General features: G+C 40.7%; 1 protein-coding gene across 2 annotated transcripts in view; it reads left to right on the top strand.

Annotated features, from left to right (window-relative positions):
* The window catches only part of LOC121280996 (serine/threonine-protein kinase N2-like), a 41,438-nt gene that overhangs the window by 8,956 nt on the left and 12,276 nt on the right, over positions 1 to 20,206 (top strand). For both annotated transcript variants that reach the window (XM_041193524.1, XM_041193523.1), the window contains exons 5-15: positions 860 to 999; positions 3,117 to 3,324; positions 7,619 to 7,801; positions 8,099 to 8,208; positions 10,682 to 10,825; positions 12,172 to 12,247; positions 12,529 to 12,715; positions 14,572 to 14,683; positions 15,287 to 15,372; positions 16,652 to 16,718; positions 19,219 to 19,310. In XM_041193524.1, the coding sequence (XP_041049458.1) occupies positions 860 to 999; positions 3,117 to 3,324; positions 7,619 to 7,801; positions 8,099 to 8,208; positions 10,682 to 10,825; positions 12,172 to 12,247; positions 12,529 to 12,715; positions 14,572 to 14,683; positions 15,287 to 15,372; positions 16,652 to 16,718; positions 19,219 to 19,310 (1,405 nt within the window). The remainder of the gene's footprint in view (positions 1 to 859; positions 1,000 to 3,116; positions 3,325 to 7,618; positions 7,802 to 8,098; positions 8,209 to 10,681; positions 10,826 to 12,171; positions 12,248 to 12,528; positions 12,716 to 14,571; positions 14,684 to 15,286; positions 15,373 to 16,651; positions 16,719 to 19,218; positions 19,311 to 20,206) is intronic.

Here is a 20,206-nt window from a genome sequence, read left to right as displayed (position 1 = left end):
TGGGGTCTATTTTGTTCTTGTTCCCCTTGGCTGTTAAAACCACGTTAGTGGATGGGCCCCTTGCTCAGAGAGCTTTGCTCGTACCGCTCTGAAGTAGTAGCTAGGAAGCATGCAGCAGTAGCCCAGAACCTTATTCTTTGAAGATGTGACCAATTAATTAATATCTCCTCATGACATGAGGAGCCTTTCAACTCTGAGTCACAGATGACAAAACTTCTGTCACTGCCGCAGGGGCTGTAGCTGCACTGCACCAATGCTGGAGCGTGTGCCTAAGCTCAAATGTCACTTTGTTTTATTTTGTATCTTCTCCTTTTTGAGAGGGTATTCTAGCATCATTACCCAACAGCGAGAATGGAAAAATGACTTTCTCTCAGGGTCTAACCATCGCTGAGACTGTTGATGAGTGGCCTTTAGTATTTTTCCATCCAGCTTTTCTTGTACTCTTGTGGGGAAGTGCCTGACCCCACACCCCCATCGAGCACCTTTCTTCCGTGGCATGGCAAAGTTGTGGACTTCACGGTGTGGGTAATTCCAAGAACAAAAACAGTGCGCTACCATGCCTTCTGTAGTCTTAGTCTTTCTTGCTGCATTCTACTGTATTAATTCAAAAGTATACAAAATTCCAAATTTCTCATAAAATTGCATAAGAATGAGATTCATCAAAAGTCATTTTAGATAATTTAAGTTTAAAAAGAAATGTGGCCATTATATTGTACTAGCTATGCAGTTTGGCTGTGAGCTACCATCCTGAGCAAATATGTTTTGATAATTAGATTTGAAAAAAAGCTTTAGTCACCTCAAGAAACTAATCATCACTGAGACTGATCTTACTTTCTTGCTGTTGTGGGTTGCAACAAAGGAGCCATCAGCCCTCTGGAGCTGCGAATTGAAGAACTGAGGCATCATCTCTGGGTTGAGTCTGCAATAGCAGAAGGTGCAAACAATGCAGTGAAGTTGCTGGAAGGAAGGAAGGTCCAGGACAAGAAAGTTCTGGCTGAGGTATGATGAAGCTGTTCTAGGACAATTGCATGATTTGTGCTAAATGGGTGAGACTCAGGAAATCTACAGAAAGTTACTTCTCACTCAAATTATGGAAAAACTGATTTAATTAGAATGCATTTGGTAAGAAATAAAATACTGCAGATGCTGGAAATTCTGAAATACTCAGCAGATCAGGAAGAACTGGAAGAAGTTAAAGTTTTTAAATAAATGTAGACTCTGAGAAAAAGAGTGGTGGGGGCAAGAAAGAACAAAAGGGAAGATCTGTGATGGGATAGAAGGCAGGAATGAGTAATTGATAAGAGGGATAATTGCGCAAGACAAAAAGGGGATGATAAAGGGACATATAAAGAAGAAAAAAATGGGACTAGAGGAGGTGAACCAGAGAGCAGGTGAGAAAATGGAGGCAGCGGTTATGATCTGAAGTTGTTGAGTCCAGAAGGCTGTAAAGTTCCTGACTGAAACATGAGGTGCTGTTCCTCAAACCTCCCTTGATCTTCATTGAAATAGGAGGCCGAGGCCAGAATGGGAATGAAGTGGAAAATTAAAGTGACAAATGACTGGAATTTCAGGCTTATGTTTAAAGGCTGAACAGGTGTAGAGCAAAGTAATCATCCAATCTGCATTTCATCTCCCCAGTATAGAGACTTCATTGTGAGTATTATATACAGTTTATTGGGAAATGTACAAATAAATCACCGTTTCATCTAGAAGGAATGTTTGGGATCCTGGATGGTGGGAAGAGAGGATGTGAAACCACAGGTGTCTCATCTCCTGCGCTTGCATGGGAGGTTGACATAGGAAGTGGAGCAGGTGATGGAGGAGCAGACCAGGGTATCGCAGAAGGAACAGTTGCTTTCCTTATACATTTTTGTATTCGGGGAAGAAAATCTGGTGTCATTAACATGCAAAAACTAATGATTGTGCAAATATTCTTTTTTATCTCCATTTGAGAGAAATTTCTGTTTGGACTGAATTACAATTTGAATTTTGAAAATTTGTATGCTTGATACGTTTTATAATTTTCTATATAAAGTGGTCAATTTCATAATTGGGTTAAAACTTAACATCTGTATTGCTCTATTGATCTAGATCATGAGTATTTGTGTAGGGAATGTTATGCAAACCTTTGATAAATGCCTTATGGAAATGAAGAATTTGCATTTATACAGCTTATTTCCCAGGACATCTAAAAACCATTAATTACTTTTGCAGTAGAGTTACTACATAGGCAAATGCAGCAGCCAATTTTTGCATAGCAAACTCTGGTAGGCAGCAATCAGATAACTAATTTTGTTTCATTTTACACTGATTGAGGAACACTGGGAGAACTTTCCTGATCATTTGAGTTATGCCATGGGATCTTTAATGTCTGGCTGCATGGGTAGATGGGCCATCAGTTTAATAATAAGGGAAAGACAACTCTGTACTGCTAAAATCCTCATCCCTTTTGTTGCCTTTAGTCTCTTCCTCTTAAGCCCACAAACTCCAACTTGTTCAAATATGTGCCCAGTAAGCAGCCTGTCCTACATCAAGTTCCACATTCCAACCCTTGACTGTATAAACTCTCAGCTCCCCAATGCATCAATTTCAAAATCCTTGCCTTCATTTATAAATCCCTCTTTAGTCTTGCTCCACCTTGCCTTCTCCAGCCATGCATTGAATACTTTGATCCTCCAGCTCTGGCCTGTTGTTCCACCCCTTTGCCCTGCTACTTCAACTAGTGGCAAGCTTTCAGCTGTCTAGGACACATTGTAAGGAATTCCCTTCAACTTCTTGTCACTTATAGCCTTTAAAAGCCTCCTCAAAACATATCTTGGGGACCATGCTTTTTCCCTCTATTTCTCCTCCATGAAATGCCTTAGGATGTCATCTGCACTTGTGGCAAAGCTTATTGACACTTGCTATCCATGCTTAAATGAGCAGAATAATAATGAACTATTCTGCTAATGGAATTGTACCTTGGTATGAATCTGTGTCTTTAGGAAATGAAGAAGGAAAAATTGTGGAGGAAAAGCCTGTTCACTAACCTTGTAAGACTGTAAAAATTGTTACCTTTGAAATTTTGTGCAGCAAGATCTTATTTAAGAAAAAAATTGGTTTGCATTTAACATCAGGCACTGTCACGATTGCAAGAATCAGCCCAGAAAATGGATCTGCTTCGCATCTCACTAGAATGCCGCCTAAGTGAGCTCCCTAGTGGCCACCCCAAGCATGAAGTTATCAAAGAAGAACTGAAAATGGTGAATTCGCCCTCAGTGGCACTAACCCGCATCGGTGCATCGTACCTCTCTGTGGCCTTTATCAAATCAGCGGCACTAACAGGTAGAAGAAGCTCCTGTTTCTTTTTGCCATTTAATCTTTTCCCAACAACCAAAAATTACAACGTGCTAGCTGGTAAGTTAATACAGCAACATTATAAACCTGTGTTAGTGCAGCTTGTTGACCAACTGCTGGGTAACACAAGAAACCAAGCTTTTTAGAAAAAAATTATTAATGGGATGAGAGATTTGCTGGTGAGACTACCATAATTGCTTGAGGAGATGGCTGTGAGCCACTGTTTGAACTACTCTAGTCCATGTCGTGTAGGTACAGCCAAGGTGTTGTTAGGAAGCGTGTCTAGGTTTTTCGGTTTTTGACCCAGCGACGGTAAAGAAATGGCGATTAGAGTTCCAAGCTAGGGTGGTGGTGTTGCAGGTGGTGATGTTCCCATACAGCTGCTGTTATTCTGCTGACCAGGCATCTGCTAAAGGAAGAAGCTGGAGTCAGTCTGTCTTCAACATAGGTTTATTCACAAAATCCAGAATAATAAAGTGTAGGCTACTTCCCCACCCCACCCTGAGAAGGAAATTGGTTTTAATTTGTGTTCTAACCTTTCCCCAGTTAGTATCATCTGCACTTCATCACAACTGGAACATGCGCTCAATTGTCACAGTATTTGCAACATTAACACATGCTGGCCTTATTGTTCTAGGTCGTAGAGGTTGTGAGCTTGGAAGGTGCTGTCAGAGGAGCCTTGAGGATAGCTGCATTGCATCTTGTACTTGGTGTACACAGCTGCCACTGTACACCAGTAGTAGAGAGAGTTAATCTTTAAATGGTGGATGGGATCGTGATCAAGTGGGCTGCTTTATCCTGGATGGTGTTGAGCTCCTTGAGCAATGTTGCTGCTGCACTCATCCCCTATCAGAAGTACTGAGTGAATGATCCGTCTCCGTCCCCTTTGGAAGTCCCCAGCATAGAACCATAGAAAAGTTACAGCACAGAAGGAGGCCATTCGGCCCATCTTGTCCATGCCAGCCCAAGGACACCCAGGTGCCCTTTCTAATCCCACCTTCCTGCACCTAGCCCATAGCCCTGCAGCTTATAGCACTTTAGGTGCCGATTCAGGTACTTTTTAAAAGAGTTTAAAGTTTCTGCCTCTACCACCAACTTACGCAGCAAGTTCCAGACACCCACTACCCTCTGCGTAAAAAAAAAAAGTTCTTCCTCATGTCCCCCTTACACCTTCTGCCACTTATCTTGAATCTATGTCCCCGGCTCTAGAATTCTCCATCAAGGGAAACAATTTTATCCTGTCCACTATCTATTCCCCTCATAATTTTGTACACCTCAATCAAGTCACCTCTCAGCCGCCTTTGTTCTAAGGAAAATAATCCCAACCTAGCCAATCTCTCCTCATAGCTACACTTTTCTAACCCTGGCAACATTCTCGTAAACCTCTTCTGCACTCTCTTCAGAGCTATTATGTCCTTCCTGTAATGTGGTGACCAGAACTGCACACAATACTCCAGATGCCAGTCTTCAGCTAATTTGGTTCACTCCATGTGACATCAAGAAATGGCTGAAGGAACTTGATACTGCAAAAGTTATGAGCCCTGACAATATTCTAGCAATAGTACTGAAGACTTGTGTTCCAGAACTTGCTGTGACCCTAGCCAAGCTGTTCCAGTACAGCTACAACACTGGCATCTACCTGGCAATGCGGAACGTTGCCCGGGAATGTCCTATACACAAAACAGGACAAATCCAATCTGGCCAATTACCACCACATTAGTCTACTCTCCATCAGTAAGGTGATGGAAGGGGTTGTCAACAGTGCTATCAAGTGGCACTTGCTTAGCTATAACCTGCTCACTGATGTTCAATTTGGGTTCAGCCAGGACCACTCAGCTCCTGATCTCATTACAGCTTTGGTTCAAACATGGACAAAAGAGTGAAACTCCAGAGGTGAGGTGACTGCCCTCGTCATCAAGGCAGCATTTGACCGATTATGGCATCAAGGAGCCTGTGTGAAACTGGAGTCAATGGGAACCAGGGGGAAAACTCTCCACTGGTTGGAGTCAAACCTAGCACAAAGGAAGATGGTTGTGGTTATTGGTGGTCCATCATCTCAATTCCAGGACGTCACTGCAGGAGTTCCTCAGGATAGTGTCCTGGACTGCGCCATCATCAGCTGCTTCATCAATGACCTTCCTTCCATCATAAGGTCAGAAATGGGGCTGTTCGCTGATGATTGCGCAATGTTCAGCACCATTCATGATGACCTCAGATGCAGCAAGTCCTGAACAATATCCAGGCTTGAGCTGGCAAGTAACATACCACACAAGTGTCAGGCAATGCCATCTCCAATAAGAGAAGAATCTAACCCTCGTCCCTTGGCATTCAATGGCATTATCAACATCCTGGGGTTACCCTTGACCAGAAACTGAACTGAATTAATCATATAAATACTGTGGCTAAAAGAGCAGGTCAAAGGCTAGGAATCCTGTGGTGAGTAACTCCCCAAAGCCTGTCCACCATTTACAAGGCACAAGTCAGGAGTGTGATGGAATAGTCTCCGCTTGCCTGGATGAGTGCAGCTCCAACAACACTCAAGAAGCTTGACACCATCCAGAACAAAACAGCCTGCTTGATTGGCACCCCATCCACAAACATTCACTCCATCCAACACTGAGACACAGTAGTAGCTGTGTGTACCGTCTACAAGATGCACTGCAGGAACTCACTAAGCTTCCTTAGATAGCACCTTCCAAACTCATAACCACTACCATCAAGGACAAGGGCAGCAGATGCATGGGAACACCATCTGGAAGTACTCCTCCAAGCCACTTGCCATCCTAACTTGGAAATATATTGCAGTTCCTTCACTGTCGCTGGGTCAAAATCCTGGAATTCCCTCCCTAACAGCACTGTGGGTGTACCTACACTCTATGTGGACTGCAGCGGTTCAAGAAGGCAGCTCACCACCACCTTCTCAAGGGCAATTGGGGATAAGTAGTAAATGCTGACCTAGCCAGCAACTCCCACATCCCATGAACGTGTAATTTAAAAAAAACGTGGAAAGTATTCCATCATGCTCCTGACTTGTGCCTTGTGGTTGTTGGTCAGGCTTTGGAGAGTCAGGTGAGTTACTCACTGCAGAATTCCCAGCCTCTGCTTCTTGTAGCCACAGTATTTATATGGCTGGTCCAGTCAGTCTCTGGTCAATGGTAACCCCCAGAATGGTGGGGGAATTTAGCAATTGTGATACCATTGAACATCAAGGGGAGATGGTTAGATTCTCTCTTGGTGGAGATAGTTATTGCTTGGCACTTAACAGCCTAATGTTGTCTATGTCTTGCTGCATGCAGACACAAACTGCTTCATTATCTGATGTATTACAAATGGTACTTACTGAACACTCTGCAATCATCAGTGAACATCCCCACTTCTGACCTTATGGTGGAGGGAAGATCAATGATGAAGCAGCTGAAGGTGGTGACAATGTATATATTGTAAATATACCAGCCCCTGGTGGGAAAGTATCTGATCTTTGCTTAGCATTGCTGTGATTGGCACTGCATTGTGTGGGGCGGACTGCGAGCATGAATTAAACTTTGTCAACAATATTGTCTGTTGCCAATGCAACATATTAATAAAATTTGGCTTGTTAGTCACACGAAAACATATTTTGCGACCTAAATGATCTTTCAAATGGTCTGTGGCTTGCTTTGGTTTTGTTATTGCTAAAGGAATTAATTTGTAGTCCAGAAAGCAGAACCCAAATGTTGAACTATTGCCAAGAAGCTTACATTTTTTTTTGCCAATTTGGCTTGCTGATGTTTGTGACTCAGTTATTTGCCCTGTCAGGAGAAGGATGGTATTAGGTATTGCATGGGAGGAAACTAGAATAGTTTCCCAATCTGGTACTGAAAATAGTTAAGAATTTGTTTCGATCCAAGAAGTCTCAAGTGAGTTGCTTATCTGCTCTGGCTTGCTCAGATAACTGACCTTCTATTGACATTTGCTCTGCAGATTGCTAGGAAAAGAGTTTTATTTGGAGTGTTGAGGAATTGAAGACTAGGGCAGGAATCAATAAGGGACAGGCTCACCGAACCTATCTTGTCATTTTTTTTAAATCTTAAAGTGAATTGGATTTCATCCATTAACTGAATTACTTCAGCAATGTCTTTGGTTCTGTCCAATTTCTCCCTGAAAGCTGGAAGCATATTGTTTTGAAGGATTTTCTTGACATTTTGTCCCGAATGGACAAAGACAATGGTATCCCAGCCTAACATGTATAATGCCTGTGCCTCAAAATATGGTACAAATATTCCCTAATTTCTTAATTCTCCAGGTACACTGGAAGTAAAGTTAATAGGATGCCAGCACCTTCTTGAAAATGTCCCAGGTCGCTCCTGGATGGCAAGTGCATCACCCGGTCCAGGAACTCCTCTATCATCTGTTAAGACATGGACAGGGATGAATATTCACAGGCGAAACACAGCACGCCGATACTTAAAATCAGAGGAGCTAAGTAGTGAGTATTTAATTATCGATGTGCATTTGTATACAAAGCCGTTTCTTGGTTGGTGTGAAATTTATATTCTTATCTTATTTTGGGTCTGCATGTGCGTCTCAAGTGCAGATTGATAACCTGATCCCACACACTTGCCAGTCCTTCCTTTGCCTAACTGATGCGAGGTGCTCAGCACTATCAAAGCAGGCCATTACTTTCCACATTTTTTTTCTCTAGATATATACAATAGGAGGGGGCATGATGTGAAGATAGTGAAAGTTAACTGGAGCTTGTTAATTGTCCGATTCTATTTTTCAGCCGAAGCGAGTGCTGTTCTGAAACTGGACAATCGAATTGTGGGACAAACACACTGGCGTTCAGTGAAGAATCAAACATGGGATCAGACCTTCAGCATTGAACTCGACAGGGTATATTAATGATGCAAACTGTAATTAGTCTTGTTGGTCAGCATGGCTTAAATTCTGAATTTGGGATTCTCAATTTTATAAATGAATAAAGCCCAAAAGCAGGTGTAATGGTAAAACCATACAAGCCATTTGGTTAGACTGCAATTAGAATATTGTAGGCATTTTGGACACTTATTTTCAGAAGGATCTCAAGACCAGGGTGAGGGTACAGAAAAGATTCACCAACAATGAGAACCTTTAGTTATGCGGCCAGATTAAAGGAACTGGTGCTTATTTGACTAAAACAGAAATTCAAGAGGAGAATTGATTGGGGTGGGGCAGGATGGGAGGTGTTCAGAGGGAGGATCTTGAGGTAAATGGGGATGAACCATTTCTGCTGGTCAACACTAGAGTGCATAAACTTAATATCATCACTAAAAGGACAAAAGGAGGGTTCCATTTTTTTTATATAGAGGATTGTTGAATGTGGTGTGCTCCTACTAGGAGTGGTGGAAACGGAACCAGCATAACTTTTTTTTAAAAAATGGATAAATATTTAAAGAAAATGCAGGGGAGTGGGACTAAATGAATAGCCATTTCAGAGAACCAGCAATGACATGATAATCCAAACAGCTCCAAAATTTATAATTATCAAAAATAAACAAAAGAAGCATGGTGAAATATACTTGTGCAAATTTGAATTAATTGCTTTTTCCATCAGCAAATCTAACTGGTACACCAGAGCTTGCTATTGACACTGAAATATTACCAGTCCTTTCATTTGAAATTATGCCACTGAACAGCATCATAATGAGGCAGCACCATGACATAACTAACCTAGACATATTGAATGATACAGGACTGAATGCTGTACACTAAATTGTGAAATCATTGTTAGATAACTTGCATGCATACAGCATCTTGTCATGTGTCTCAAACATCCCAAAGTGCTTCACATAGCCTGAATTAGTGTGCCTGCTGTCGTATAGGTGAATGTAGCAGTCATTTTGTTTGCAGCAAGGTCCCACCGATGACAATGAGATGAATGGTCTTGTTGGTTGAGGGAAGAATGTGAACCAGGACACTTGGCAAACTCCATGCTCTGCTTTCAATAGAGCCACAGGATCCTTAGCATTCATTTGTACAGTCTTGCACTGCAGTGTCAACCTAAATTATGTGCTTAAGTTCTGAAGTGGAGCTTGAATCAGCAACATCTGAATTGAAAGAAAGAGTGCTCCTAACTCAGCCATTTTGACACTTGGATGGTAAATAATAAACACTCTTGCTAGAAAGCATCTTCTCTCCTTGAAGTTCAACAGTACTCAATTTAAAGTCACCATCCCATGCTTTGAATAATAGTGCAGCCGCACCACCATCTGCCATGGTCTTGCTTGAGTGATAATCATAGCTGTTGTTTTACTACGTTGTGCATTTAAAAATAATTCACAGGTGGCTACTAGGTCTAGATTGTCTGTAACACTTGAGTGATAATGTTTTGGCCTGAAAATGAATGTGCAATATAAACATACAATCAATCCATGCACATAATAAAGAATAACTCTGTTTAGCAAGAAGATATCAATTTCCAGTAAAAGTGAACTTGGGCATGCAGCAGTATTCTTGGGATCTGCATACAATTTTCCGACCCTCCTGCCATTACTACTTTTGAAAGAGCTATTGGGCCTGAGACTGTTTGGGCCTCTATCCACTGGGTCACCTCAGTAAAATCTTAGATTCCTTCTGTTGTTAGACCACAAAACTGATATTTGCTGTAGTCTGTCTTTTCCACCTGTACCAATTTAAATACTGTTATAGAACCAGTGAACCTTATCAACATGTTTTTGAGTTTGATTTGCATATACCATCACAAAAATCCACAGGTAGTGTTCACTTCAGTACAAACACTTCACAATGAATGGTTTTGTCTGCACTTGGCTTTGGTACACCTGTACACTTTGGGCAAGTACACTGTGGGAAACTGGCAATGCATAACGATCACTTACTTTGGGTGCTGCAACTAAAAAAACCTAACCTACTTACCAACTGTTAATTAGACCTGCAGCTCAAATGGTTGGTGTAAGAATGAGAGGTGATCTCAATGAAATATTCAAAATTCTTAAGGGTAGATGGTGGGAGGATTTTCTCCTGGTTGTAGATTGTGGAACTTGCAGCCATCGTCTCTGCATAAAGGGTCTGCCATTTAGGAATGAGATGAGAGTTTTCTTCATTTAAAGGGTTGTGAAGCTCTGAAATTCTCAACTCTAAAGGGCTATGGACGTTCAGTCACTGAATACATTAAAGATTTTTGGGCATTAAGGGAATCGCAGGAAAGTGAAGTTGATGTCAAAGATGAGCCATGGTCTTATTGGGTGATTGTATGATTTTATTCAGTTTGCCTGATCAGCAATGTGTGTCCATACTAATTATTAGTTATAGTTTACATTAGTGTAGCATTCAGACTTATTTTGCAGGTTTTGGTTTTCCTCCTATGTAGTCTCGTGAGTTGGAAATTGCTGTTTACTGGCGGGACTGGCGAGAGCTGTGTGCAGTAAAGTTCCTGCGACTTGAGGAATTCCTGGACAACCAGTGCCATGTGATGACTCTGTGCTTGGAGCCACAGGGGGTGCTTTCTGCAGAGGTGAGACTGTTATTCTTCCTCTTTGTGCTTGTATAGCACATCATGTAATCAACCCTGCCCTTTAGGGGAAGGCAGCTAATCCACTTTCGAAGCAATTCATATGCTGCTGCATAGCTTTCCTCAGATGTTTCTGAGAGCAGGTTGGGACACCAATGAATTTCCTCAAGTCCAAAATGGCATGGCTGAGTTTAGGAATTATAGATTTCAACTACAATCCCAGCATTCTATAGAGTGCTGTGCTTGAAACTGAAGTTGCTCTGCCAATGCATGAGCTTTTTTAAAAAAAAAAACAACTTTTTGCATGCATACTCCATCTATTCATGAAAGTGTTGGGGATGTCGCTTGGTAGTAGAGACCTTAAGTATTGTTGAAAAAAAGAGAGACATGCTTTTGAAGCTTTTCGTCTTGCACTCATCAGGACAGACGCAAGAATTCCAAATTTCAAAGGGAGCAACAACTTGTACTGCTTGAAAAAAATAAGCTAATTGGTTGGCAAGCCAATTGTGGTTAAGGCATTGTCCTGGAGAGTGCACCAGGGAACTATTGTCCCCCAGGCTTATTTAATTAAAAAAAAAGCAATGCTTGCACATGTTCCTTTTGCCTGCAGTGGACAAGTCCCTGCATATGAACGTACGTAGCTTCTAGCAGGCATAAGTGAGCCACAATGCAAGCCAGATAATCTTAAATTGGCTCTTGGTGTAATTCTCAGCACATTCGGGTTGTTCAATAAGTGTTGTCCAATCATGGAATCGCATCTAATGTTACACATTATGTTCTGAGTTTTGGAAGCATGGGCTGGTTGGCTATGACCAATACTCTACCTATTGAAAACAGCTGAAGGGATGAGCTGCATGATACAATCCACCAGTTGCTAGATTGGTCCAATTGGTCAGCCCTTGCTGAACAATCTTGAATGTGTGCTAAGAATTACACTAACAACCTATTTAAGATTATCAGTTGGGCTTGCAACGTGGCTCTCTTATGCTTGCTAGAAGCTACATGTATTCATAAGCAAGGATCTGTCCTTTGTAGGCAAAAGTAGCAGGCAAGAGGAATGTGTCCAGCCATTGTGCCTTTATTTTGAATTAAACAAAAGCATGACGACAATAGTTCCCTGGTGCATTCACCATGGCAACGCAATGACCAGGGTCAATTAGCATGCAATCGGCATCCCCTTCTCATGCATAATAAATTGTTCCCTTTGAAATTTGGCGTTCTTTCGTCTGCCCTGGTGAGTGCAAGACGAAAAGCTTCGGCATGTTTGGTGATGTTCTTTCATTCTTATTCTGAATATATTCCATGTAAATGAAGAGTTTAAGACTCAACAATGGTGTAAATCATTCCAGGTAATCTTCTGTAATCCTGCCATTGATCGATACCCAAAGCTACGACGACAGAATCGAATTTTCCCAAAAGAGAGAGGTGGGTTCTATCAAGCTTACCCACTTGATGGCAAAATATCAGAACTTTCAGTGAGCAGAGATTTGCTCTGATACATGCATGACTGTAACCATTTTTTTTGTTAAATAATAGTGCAAAATCTTTTTCTCTTTGGATTTTTATTTTTGTGATTCGAGCCTTTGTGTATGTGTCCGCACGTGGATGTGTTTTATTTTTACTGTACCTTTTAAGTGCTCCGCCTATGCTTAAGCATGAGGGATGGTCACTGAACTTTCTAATTGAAGCACCTTATCTTTTCATAGGGAAAAACTTTTTGAGAGCATCACAGATGAATATTAATATTGCCACCTGGGGGCGTCTAATGATGAGTATGCTGCCTCCTTGTAGCAGCATGACAACAATGAGTCCACCATTGCCTCCATCTGATTCCAATTTCACATCACTATCCGGTGCACCATGCACTTTCAGCACTTTGTCACCAGAACCAAGGCAAGTTGTGTGATCTAAGGCTTTCCTGTTCCTTTATATTTCCAAATGGAAAACTTCTTGTGGCACATTAGTTCAAACGAGTCACTTGGATTCCCGACAAGAAACTAATAAAGTTTGATGCATAGGTCTGTCAGCCCGCTTGTTTTGACTTTAAGTCTGAGCGCTTTTGGACTACTGTAGAGTGTGGGAAGGCTTCAGGACTGCTAAACTGAAAGGATTATATCAAATTGACTGAAGGGCCACCATCCAAATCTAATTTACAATCTGATCTGGCAGGACTGGGGAAAGAAAGAAAACCAACATATCGGAAACTCTCCAAGCTTTTGTAAATTTGAGAAACTTGGGTGAAGTGATGAGACCCAAACTGCAAGGACACTGCCACAGCTGAAGGGAGAAAAGAAAGTGGGATCAATAAAGTAATGGTTAAGTGACTCCAAAATTGGGTAGCAGGAAAGGAATATTGAGGGAGGTAAGAAGTTTTGTTCCTGCTGGTTGTCACCAAATAGCGCTTTCCAATTTTTAATAAACAGGATGGTCTGCACTACTGAATTCACCCTAACTGTTCTTAGCCCTGGGATTATTGGCCAGGAGGCAGGTTCCAGCCAGGTAAGGATAGGAAATATATGTTTTTGGTTACTTCTGAGATGCAGTGCAATAGTTCCATGCCAGTCTTTAGTAGAGTGATTGTGAGCTGACAAAACTCTTCTCAACAGAAGCAAGAATGTGCAAGTGGCTAGCTGTCTTTGTACTTGAGCTCGTGGCATGCTCGGCTCTTATGCACACAACTCCTAATGTACTGCAAAGCAAAATAAATGAGCTAGCAAAACTCAGTTTGGGTCATTGTGTTCTAACTCATGAGATATCAAAGCTGCAAAATATTTTGAACAAATTTAAAAGCTAGAGGTATAGCCTTTTGTTAAGAAGGGTGCATCTCCAAACTGAGAAATTTTCTGCCCATTGCAGAACTGAGCAATATCAACCAGGAACTCACCAAGGCTCCCTAGACAACACCTTCCAAACCCAGAAGTAAAGTTCACCAGAAAGGGCCAAAAAGGAAACAAATTAGTCATGTACACACTCCTAATGGTATCCCCCTGGTGAAAAATTCATGTGAAAATATTGTGAGGACAGATCACACATGACTGATACCTGACTGGGATACAGTGGCATAGTGGCTATGCTACTGAACTAGTAACCTGGAGGCCTGTCCAATGATCTGGAAACATGAGTTTAAATCCTACCACAGGAGTTGGAGAATTTAAATTCAATTAATTAAATAAATCTGAAATAAAAAGATAGTATCAATAAAGGTAAACAAAAAAGATTATCGCTTAAAAACCCAGCTGGTCCACAAGTGTTCTTTAGGAAGCAAATTGCCATCCTTGCCTTGTTTGATCTATGACTCCAAACCCAAAGCAATGTGGCTGACTCTTCACTGCTCTCTGAAATGGCCTGACAAGCCAATCAGTTGTATTCAAAAAGGCAGTTCATCACCACATTCTCAAGGGCAATTGGAGATGGACAATAAATGCTGGCTTTGCCAATGACACCCATATCCTATGAATGAGTTAATAAAAAGTCAATGGTAATTATCCAGATTATTGTAGGAAAGAGGAAATATCAGTATTTATTGCCATTCAAATAAGATGCAGTTACAAGGAACTATAACTACAGTTAGGATGTGAATCTGCTGAAAAGATTAACCAGATGTAATAAATTACATTTGCAGTTTCTGAAATATGCACCCTAGACTCAAATCTTCTAAGCAATCATAATGACACGTACTTCCATGTGAGATCTTGTTTGTCTTGGTCTTTTGTTTTCATTCTTTTAATTGTGTGTGTTTGTATGTATAGGAACTTTACACCTATCAACCTAAACTTCAGCCCAGAGCCTCCTCCCAAGCCACCTCGGCTTTTTATAAATTGTGCCTCAGAGGAAAGGATACTTTCACTTGCTGACTGCCAGGTAAAAAATGCTAGTTATTGGAGAAGGGGCACAGAGGAGGAGCAGAGTAATAATGGTGGTGTAATTGGTTGGCAAAATAAAAAAAAATGCTTATATTTTCTTAGAAGGAAAGAAATGTCTATTAAAATGTTGGGAACTTGTGTGATGTGCGTATTTTGAGATCAACCTGGGAATTTGAGTGGAAGATTTTGATTGCAGCTGCACATTAACTTGGGAGAATCCATTTGGACATTGGCCAGGACATCAAGAAAACTTCCTGCTCAATATTTCTCTATCAACTGACACCACTTAAAAATACATTGACCAATCACTTCATTTCATTGCTGGGTTTGAACTGGCCTACATAAGTGACTCCACTTTAAAGTACTTAATTATTTGTAAGTACTTTGGGATGTTGCTGGTAGATAAGATGCCAAATAACTACCAATGCTTTAAATATTAAGTAACCACTTCTAAAGAAATAAAGTTGTTTAACTACAATGTGCAGTACTGTATGATGGCAGAATGCAAAATCCATAATTTTGTGTAAGACCATGTTTTGTTTATTTACCTCCCGACTGCAATTTTTGCTTGTTCTTCAGGTTAGTTATTCTCTTTTTTTAGAGTGCAATTGGAAGTGGTACAGAGGTGAAAACTCAACAGACTAAACAAGCATCAGAGATACAAAATCAAGCCTGGGTTACACTCAGGTAAGGACTGACTATCAATGTTTTGTATATCTGAACAAGTAAGCAGCTTAAGCTTACAAGAAGATCAAGTTACAAGAAGTTGAACTCCATTTCAGCACTGTAAGTGGGATTTCATTAACTTGGATCTTGATCTTATTTCTTCCTAACCTTAATTTGGTCAATTTTAAATGGTACGTTTTCTTGGGCAGATACAGAATTGCTGCTCTATAATTTATTACTTTTGGTACCTGCATACTAACTTTTTGTGATTCATATACCAGACACCCAGATCCCTCTGTTTCACTTGAGTTCTGCAGTCTCTCTCAATTTAAATAGTATTCTGCTTTCCTGTTCTTCCTGCCAACTCCACATTTTCCCACATTATACTCCACCTGCCAAAGTTTTACCAATTCATTTAACCTGCCTGTATCCCTTTACAGATTCTCTACCTCCTCTTGACAACTTACTTTCCTACCTATCATGATGTTATCAACAAATTTAGCTACCATACACTTAGCCTTTTCATCCAAGTCATTGATATAGATTGTAAATAGTTGAGGTCATAGCATTAATCCCTGTGGCACTCCACTATTTACAGCTTGCCAACCAGGAAATGATTCATTAATCCCTACTCTCTGTTTTCTGTTAACTAACCAATCCTTTATCCCTGCTAAAAATCCCTTTACCATGAACTCTTATTTTGTGCTATTTTGTTTTGTGTATATGTTATTTTGCGATATGGCACCTTAATGAATGCCTTTTGGAAATCTAAGTACACCACATCTGCAGGTTCCCCTAAATCCACCTCGCTTGTTACTTCCTCAAAGAACTCTAATAATAAATTAGTTAAACACAATTTACCTTTCATAAAATCATGTTGACTCCGTCTGATCCAATTATGATTTTCTATGTATCCTGCTATAACATTCTTGGAGAAATTGCTAGAAACCATTACTACGACAAATGTTAGACTTACTGGCTTTTGGTTTCCTGTTTTTTGTCTCCCTGCTTTCTTGTGGAGAAGAAGTGTTACATCTGTTATTTTCCAATCCACTGGGACCCTACCAGATTCTAAGGAATTTTGGAAGATTATTATTAGCACTATTAGTACTCAAGTTGTTTCACTTTGCTGGAGAGAGAAACAAATTCTGAGTGAGATTCTTCATCAAAACTACTGCAGTATTAATCTCCCTCCTTTTCAAATGTTAACTGACTTTTTGTGCATGTCTAGCAGTTTCTGTCAAAACTAGTTAGCTATTGTTGCAGTCCATAAAATGAATATTCTAATATATCTTTGCAGAAAGCAGACCTTGCATATTGATGATTTCTATTGTGTTGCCTTTCTGGGACGAGGTCACTTTGGAAAGGTATGAGGGAGATTTGTGATAAATTGGGAGTTTCGCTCACCTTTCTCAGTCTACATTTTTTTCAGTGTCTTGCTACTTGGCATCCCTTTAAACGCTGCTTTGTTTCTGTAAGTGGCAGATAGTACACAGCACCTTCTGGGATGCAAAATAACTTTTCAAAGGCATGATATGTGAATAGGATTTAATTGCTCATGTTTATGTTCTTGTCATCTATAGTTTTCTTTCATGGAACAGCCAAAGTGTTTTAATTTGCTGATTCCTATTAATTGCAGAGCCTTCGCCCTGTTATGTCAATAGCATATCTTTATAATTTCCTGGTTAAGTTTACAGGCTTTGAAATTTAATGGATTTTCCCTCACCAGCAAATATCTTTATTATTTGACATGGTAATTGTATTTAAAATATCTGATTGGCAACCCCGAGTTGGGCAAATAACATACTGATTTTCGTTTTGCTCTGAAATGCAGTAAGAGCTTTAACTCCGGCTTTATTTTGGAGGTAGACAGCAATAGCACTAACTAGAGATTCCATGTTGGCTGTTGTAGGTTTGTTTCTGGTAAAGATACCTCCTTGAATTCAAGGATATCAGTCCCTCCCATAGTGGACTGAGCATCTTACTTTTATGGGAGCTGGCTCAGAATGCCCTGTATCTACTTGTATTATAACAATCCCATGGTTGCAGCACTGGAAACCCATATGACATGGGGAGCATCTTTTGTATCATTTGCCCTTAATTCCCTTCAAATGTAGATCAATTTAAAACTAAATATGATGAGGCTTGGTTTTGAATTAAATAGTTTTATTCCTCAGTACATTAAACACACTTATTATTAATGGTTACAATGAATCACTTACTAGAAAATGTACAACTTATCTCTCAGATAACATTGGACATGCTATGTGATTTCCCTCATGAGAGGGTTGCCTTGTTTGATATTGACAAACTCCTCTAAACTCTTGTCCTATAACCCAGAAGAACCTTTTTCTTTTTCACTCCCACAATCTCCTGTATTTTAACCATCTTGTTGCATTTTTTGACCATTTGCTTTGTGTTCAGTTTTAAAAGCCCCCCTCTATCAAAAAGCATGTCCATAATCCACTCCTCTGCCTTACAAACCAATGTAAAACGGTGAAAATGTCTTTCTAAAAGCTAGGCAAGCTTGTTGTTAAGACTCTAGGAGAAACAACTTCCATTTGGCACATTAACCACCTTCCCTTATGCCTGTGTGCCTCCTTTTTTCCAAACCCGTAAGATTACACATTGATTTTTCCAAACAAAAATAAAAACATTAAAAGTAACCTTTTTTTTTATTTCCCCTAAAGTTGTTCCTTTGCAAAAAATGGTCAAACAAGTTAAAAAATATGATTGGAAACAACCATATCCTTATAAAGGACAATTTTAAGGCTGAGTTTTATGTTGAGTATTGGTGCAGGAAAAGTGCCTTTGTTGACAGTAGTTGCTCTTTACCTGAGTAGTAGTTTGTTGCCTGAAGTACATTCTAGAAGTCGTTTTTCTTCCACTGTTGAAGTTAAACCGCTTGTTGGTATTTGGCATAAATCCAGTGAGCCAAAACAGTGATCAGGATTCTCTGTTCAGTCCCTGGAGTTGTTACATTAGGCATGGTCTTGTGATGCTGAATCCAAGTAAAATATCTGGTGTGAAAACCCATTCTAAAGCAGAGCAATCTGGCAGGAGAGACGGTGACATAGTGGTAATGTCACTGGACTAGTAATCCAGAAACCCAGGCTAATGCTGTGGGAACATGGCTTAAAATCCCACCATGGCAGCTAGTGGAATTTAAATTCAATTAATATTAAATTCTACTAAACTATCATCGATTTGTCATAAATACCCATATAGTTCACTAATGTCCTTTAGGGAAGGAAATCTGCCATTCTTACTTGGTCTGGCCTAGGTGTGACTCCAGACTCTCAGCAATGTGGATGACTCTTAACTGCCCTCTGAAATGGCCTAGTAAGTCACTCAGCTCAAGGGCAATTAAGGATGGGCAACAAATGCTGGCCTTGCCAGCGCACCCACATCTAATGAAAGAATAAAGAAAAAAGTGTAAAATTAATGTGCACTAAAGTAACATCAAGTCTCTGAACCTCTCTGGTTCAGCCCAGGATAAAGTTGGTTATACAAGACTCAAGTTTACCTTATGAGCTTCTGAATGAGGAGGTCCCATTTTCATTGCCTAGTTTGTGTTGTGTTAGCTGATTTCCATTCACTGGGAGGGAGTGTGGTCATTTAGAAGAACTACAGCTGGCCTCATGTCCATAGATTTAGAAGGGGAAAGTTATTCATGGTTCCTATACCCCCTACTAAATTGAGAGTGCATATGTGAATCTAAAACCATGGTAGGGGCTGAAGTATGATCGTTGGCATCCCGGAATCCTCTAGTACACCTCTGGGTGGGTGGGGGGTCGGATACTGGGGCTTCATTTTCAGAAGCATGGGTTGCTGTACTTCTGTTCTAACTAACTTGCTCTATCCTAGGTGCTGCTAGCAGAACATAAATTGACTAAGAAAATGTTTGCTATTAAAGCCTTGAAGAAAGGAAGTGTAGTTTCTCGAGGTGAAGTAGACAGGTGGGTGTTTGCTACCTCTGTACTAGGGACAGTTTGTTTTTATTCATTTTTACGATCTACATCGAGGGTATTGACCAAAAAAAAAAACTTTCTCCCTGGGGTATGGTACTATAAGCATTAGGCTTTTTTATTCATTTACAGAATGTGGGCCTCGCTGGCTAGGCCAGCATTTATTGCCCATCCCTAATTGCCTTTGAGAAGGTGGTGGTGAGCTGTCATCTTGAAGTACTGCAGTCCATGTGGTGTAGGTACACCCACAGTGCTGTTAGGGAAGGAGTTCCAGGATTTTGACCCAGTGACAGTGAAGGAACAGTGATACATTTCCAAGTCAGGATGGTGAATCACTGGAGGGGAACTTCCAGGTGGTGGTATTCCCATGTATTTGCTGCCCTTGTCCTTCTAGATGGTAGCAGTTGTGGGTTTGGAAGGTGCCACCTAAGGAGCTTTGTTGAGTTTCTGAAATGTATCTCATTGATGGTTCATACTGCTGCCACTGTGCGTCGGTGGTGGAGGGAGTGAATGTTTGTGGATGGGGTACCAATCAAGCATGATGCTTTGTCCTGGATGGTATCAAACTTCTTGTGTTGTTGGAGCTGCACTCATCCAGGCAAATGGAGTGTATTCCATCACACTCCTGACTTGTGCCTTATGGATGTTGGACAGGCTTTGGGGAGCGAGTTACTCGCTGCAGGATTCCTAGCCTCTAACCTGCTTTTATAGCCATAGTATTTATATGGCTATTTTAGTTCAGTTTCTCGTCAATGGCAACCCCCAGGATGTTGATAGTGGGGAATTCAGCAATGGTAACTCCATTGAATGTCAAGGGCCGATGGTTAGATTCTGTCTTGTTGGAGATGGTCATTGCCAGGCACTTGTGTGGCGTGAATGCTACTTGC

Source organism: Carcharodon carcharias, chromosome 8, assembly GCF_017639515.1.
Source record: "Carcharodon carcharias isolate sCarCar2 chromosome 8, sCarCar2.pri, whole genome shotgun sequence".
In the NCBI taxonomy this organism is placed as follows: Eukaryota; Metazoa; Chordata; class Chondrichthyes; order Lamniformes; family Lamnidae; genus Carcharodon; species Carcharodon carcharias.
This window is presented reverse-complemented; position numbering and strand designations above follow the sequence as displayed.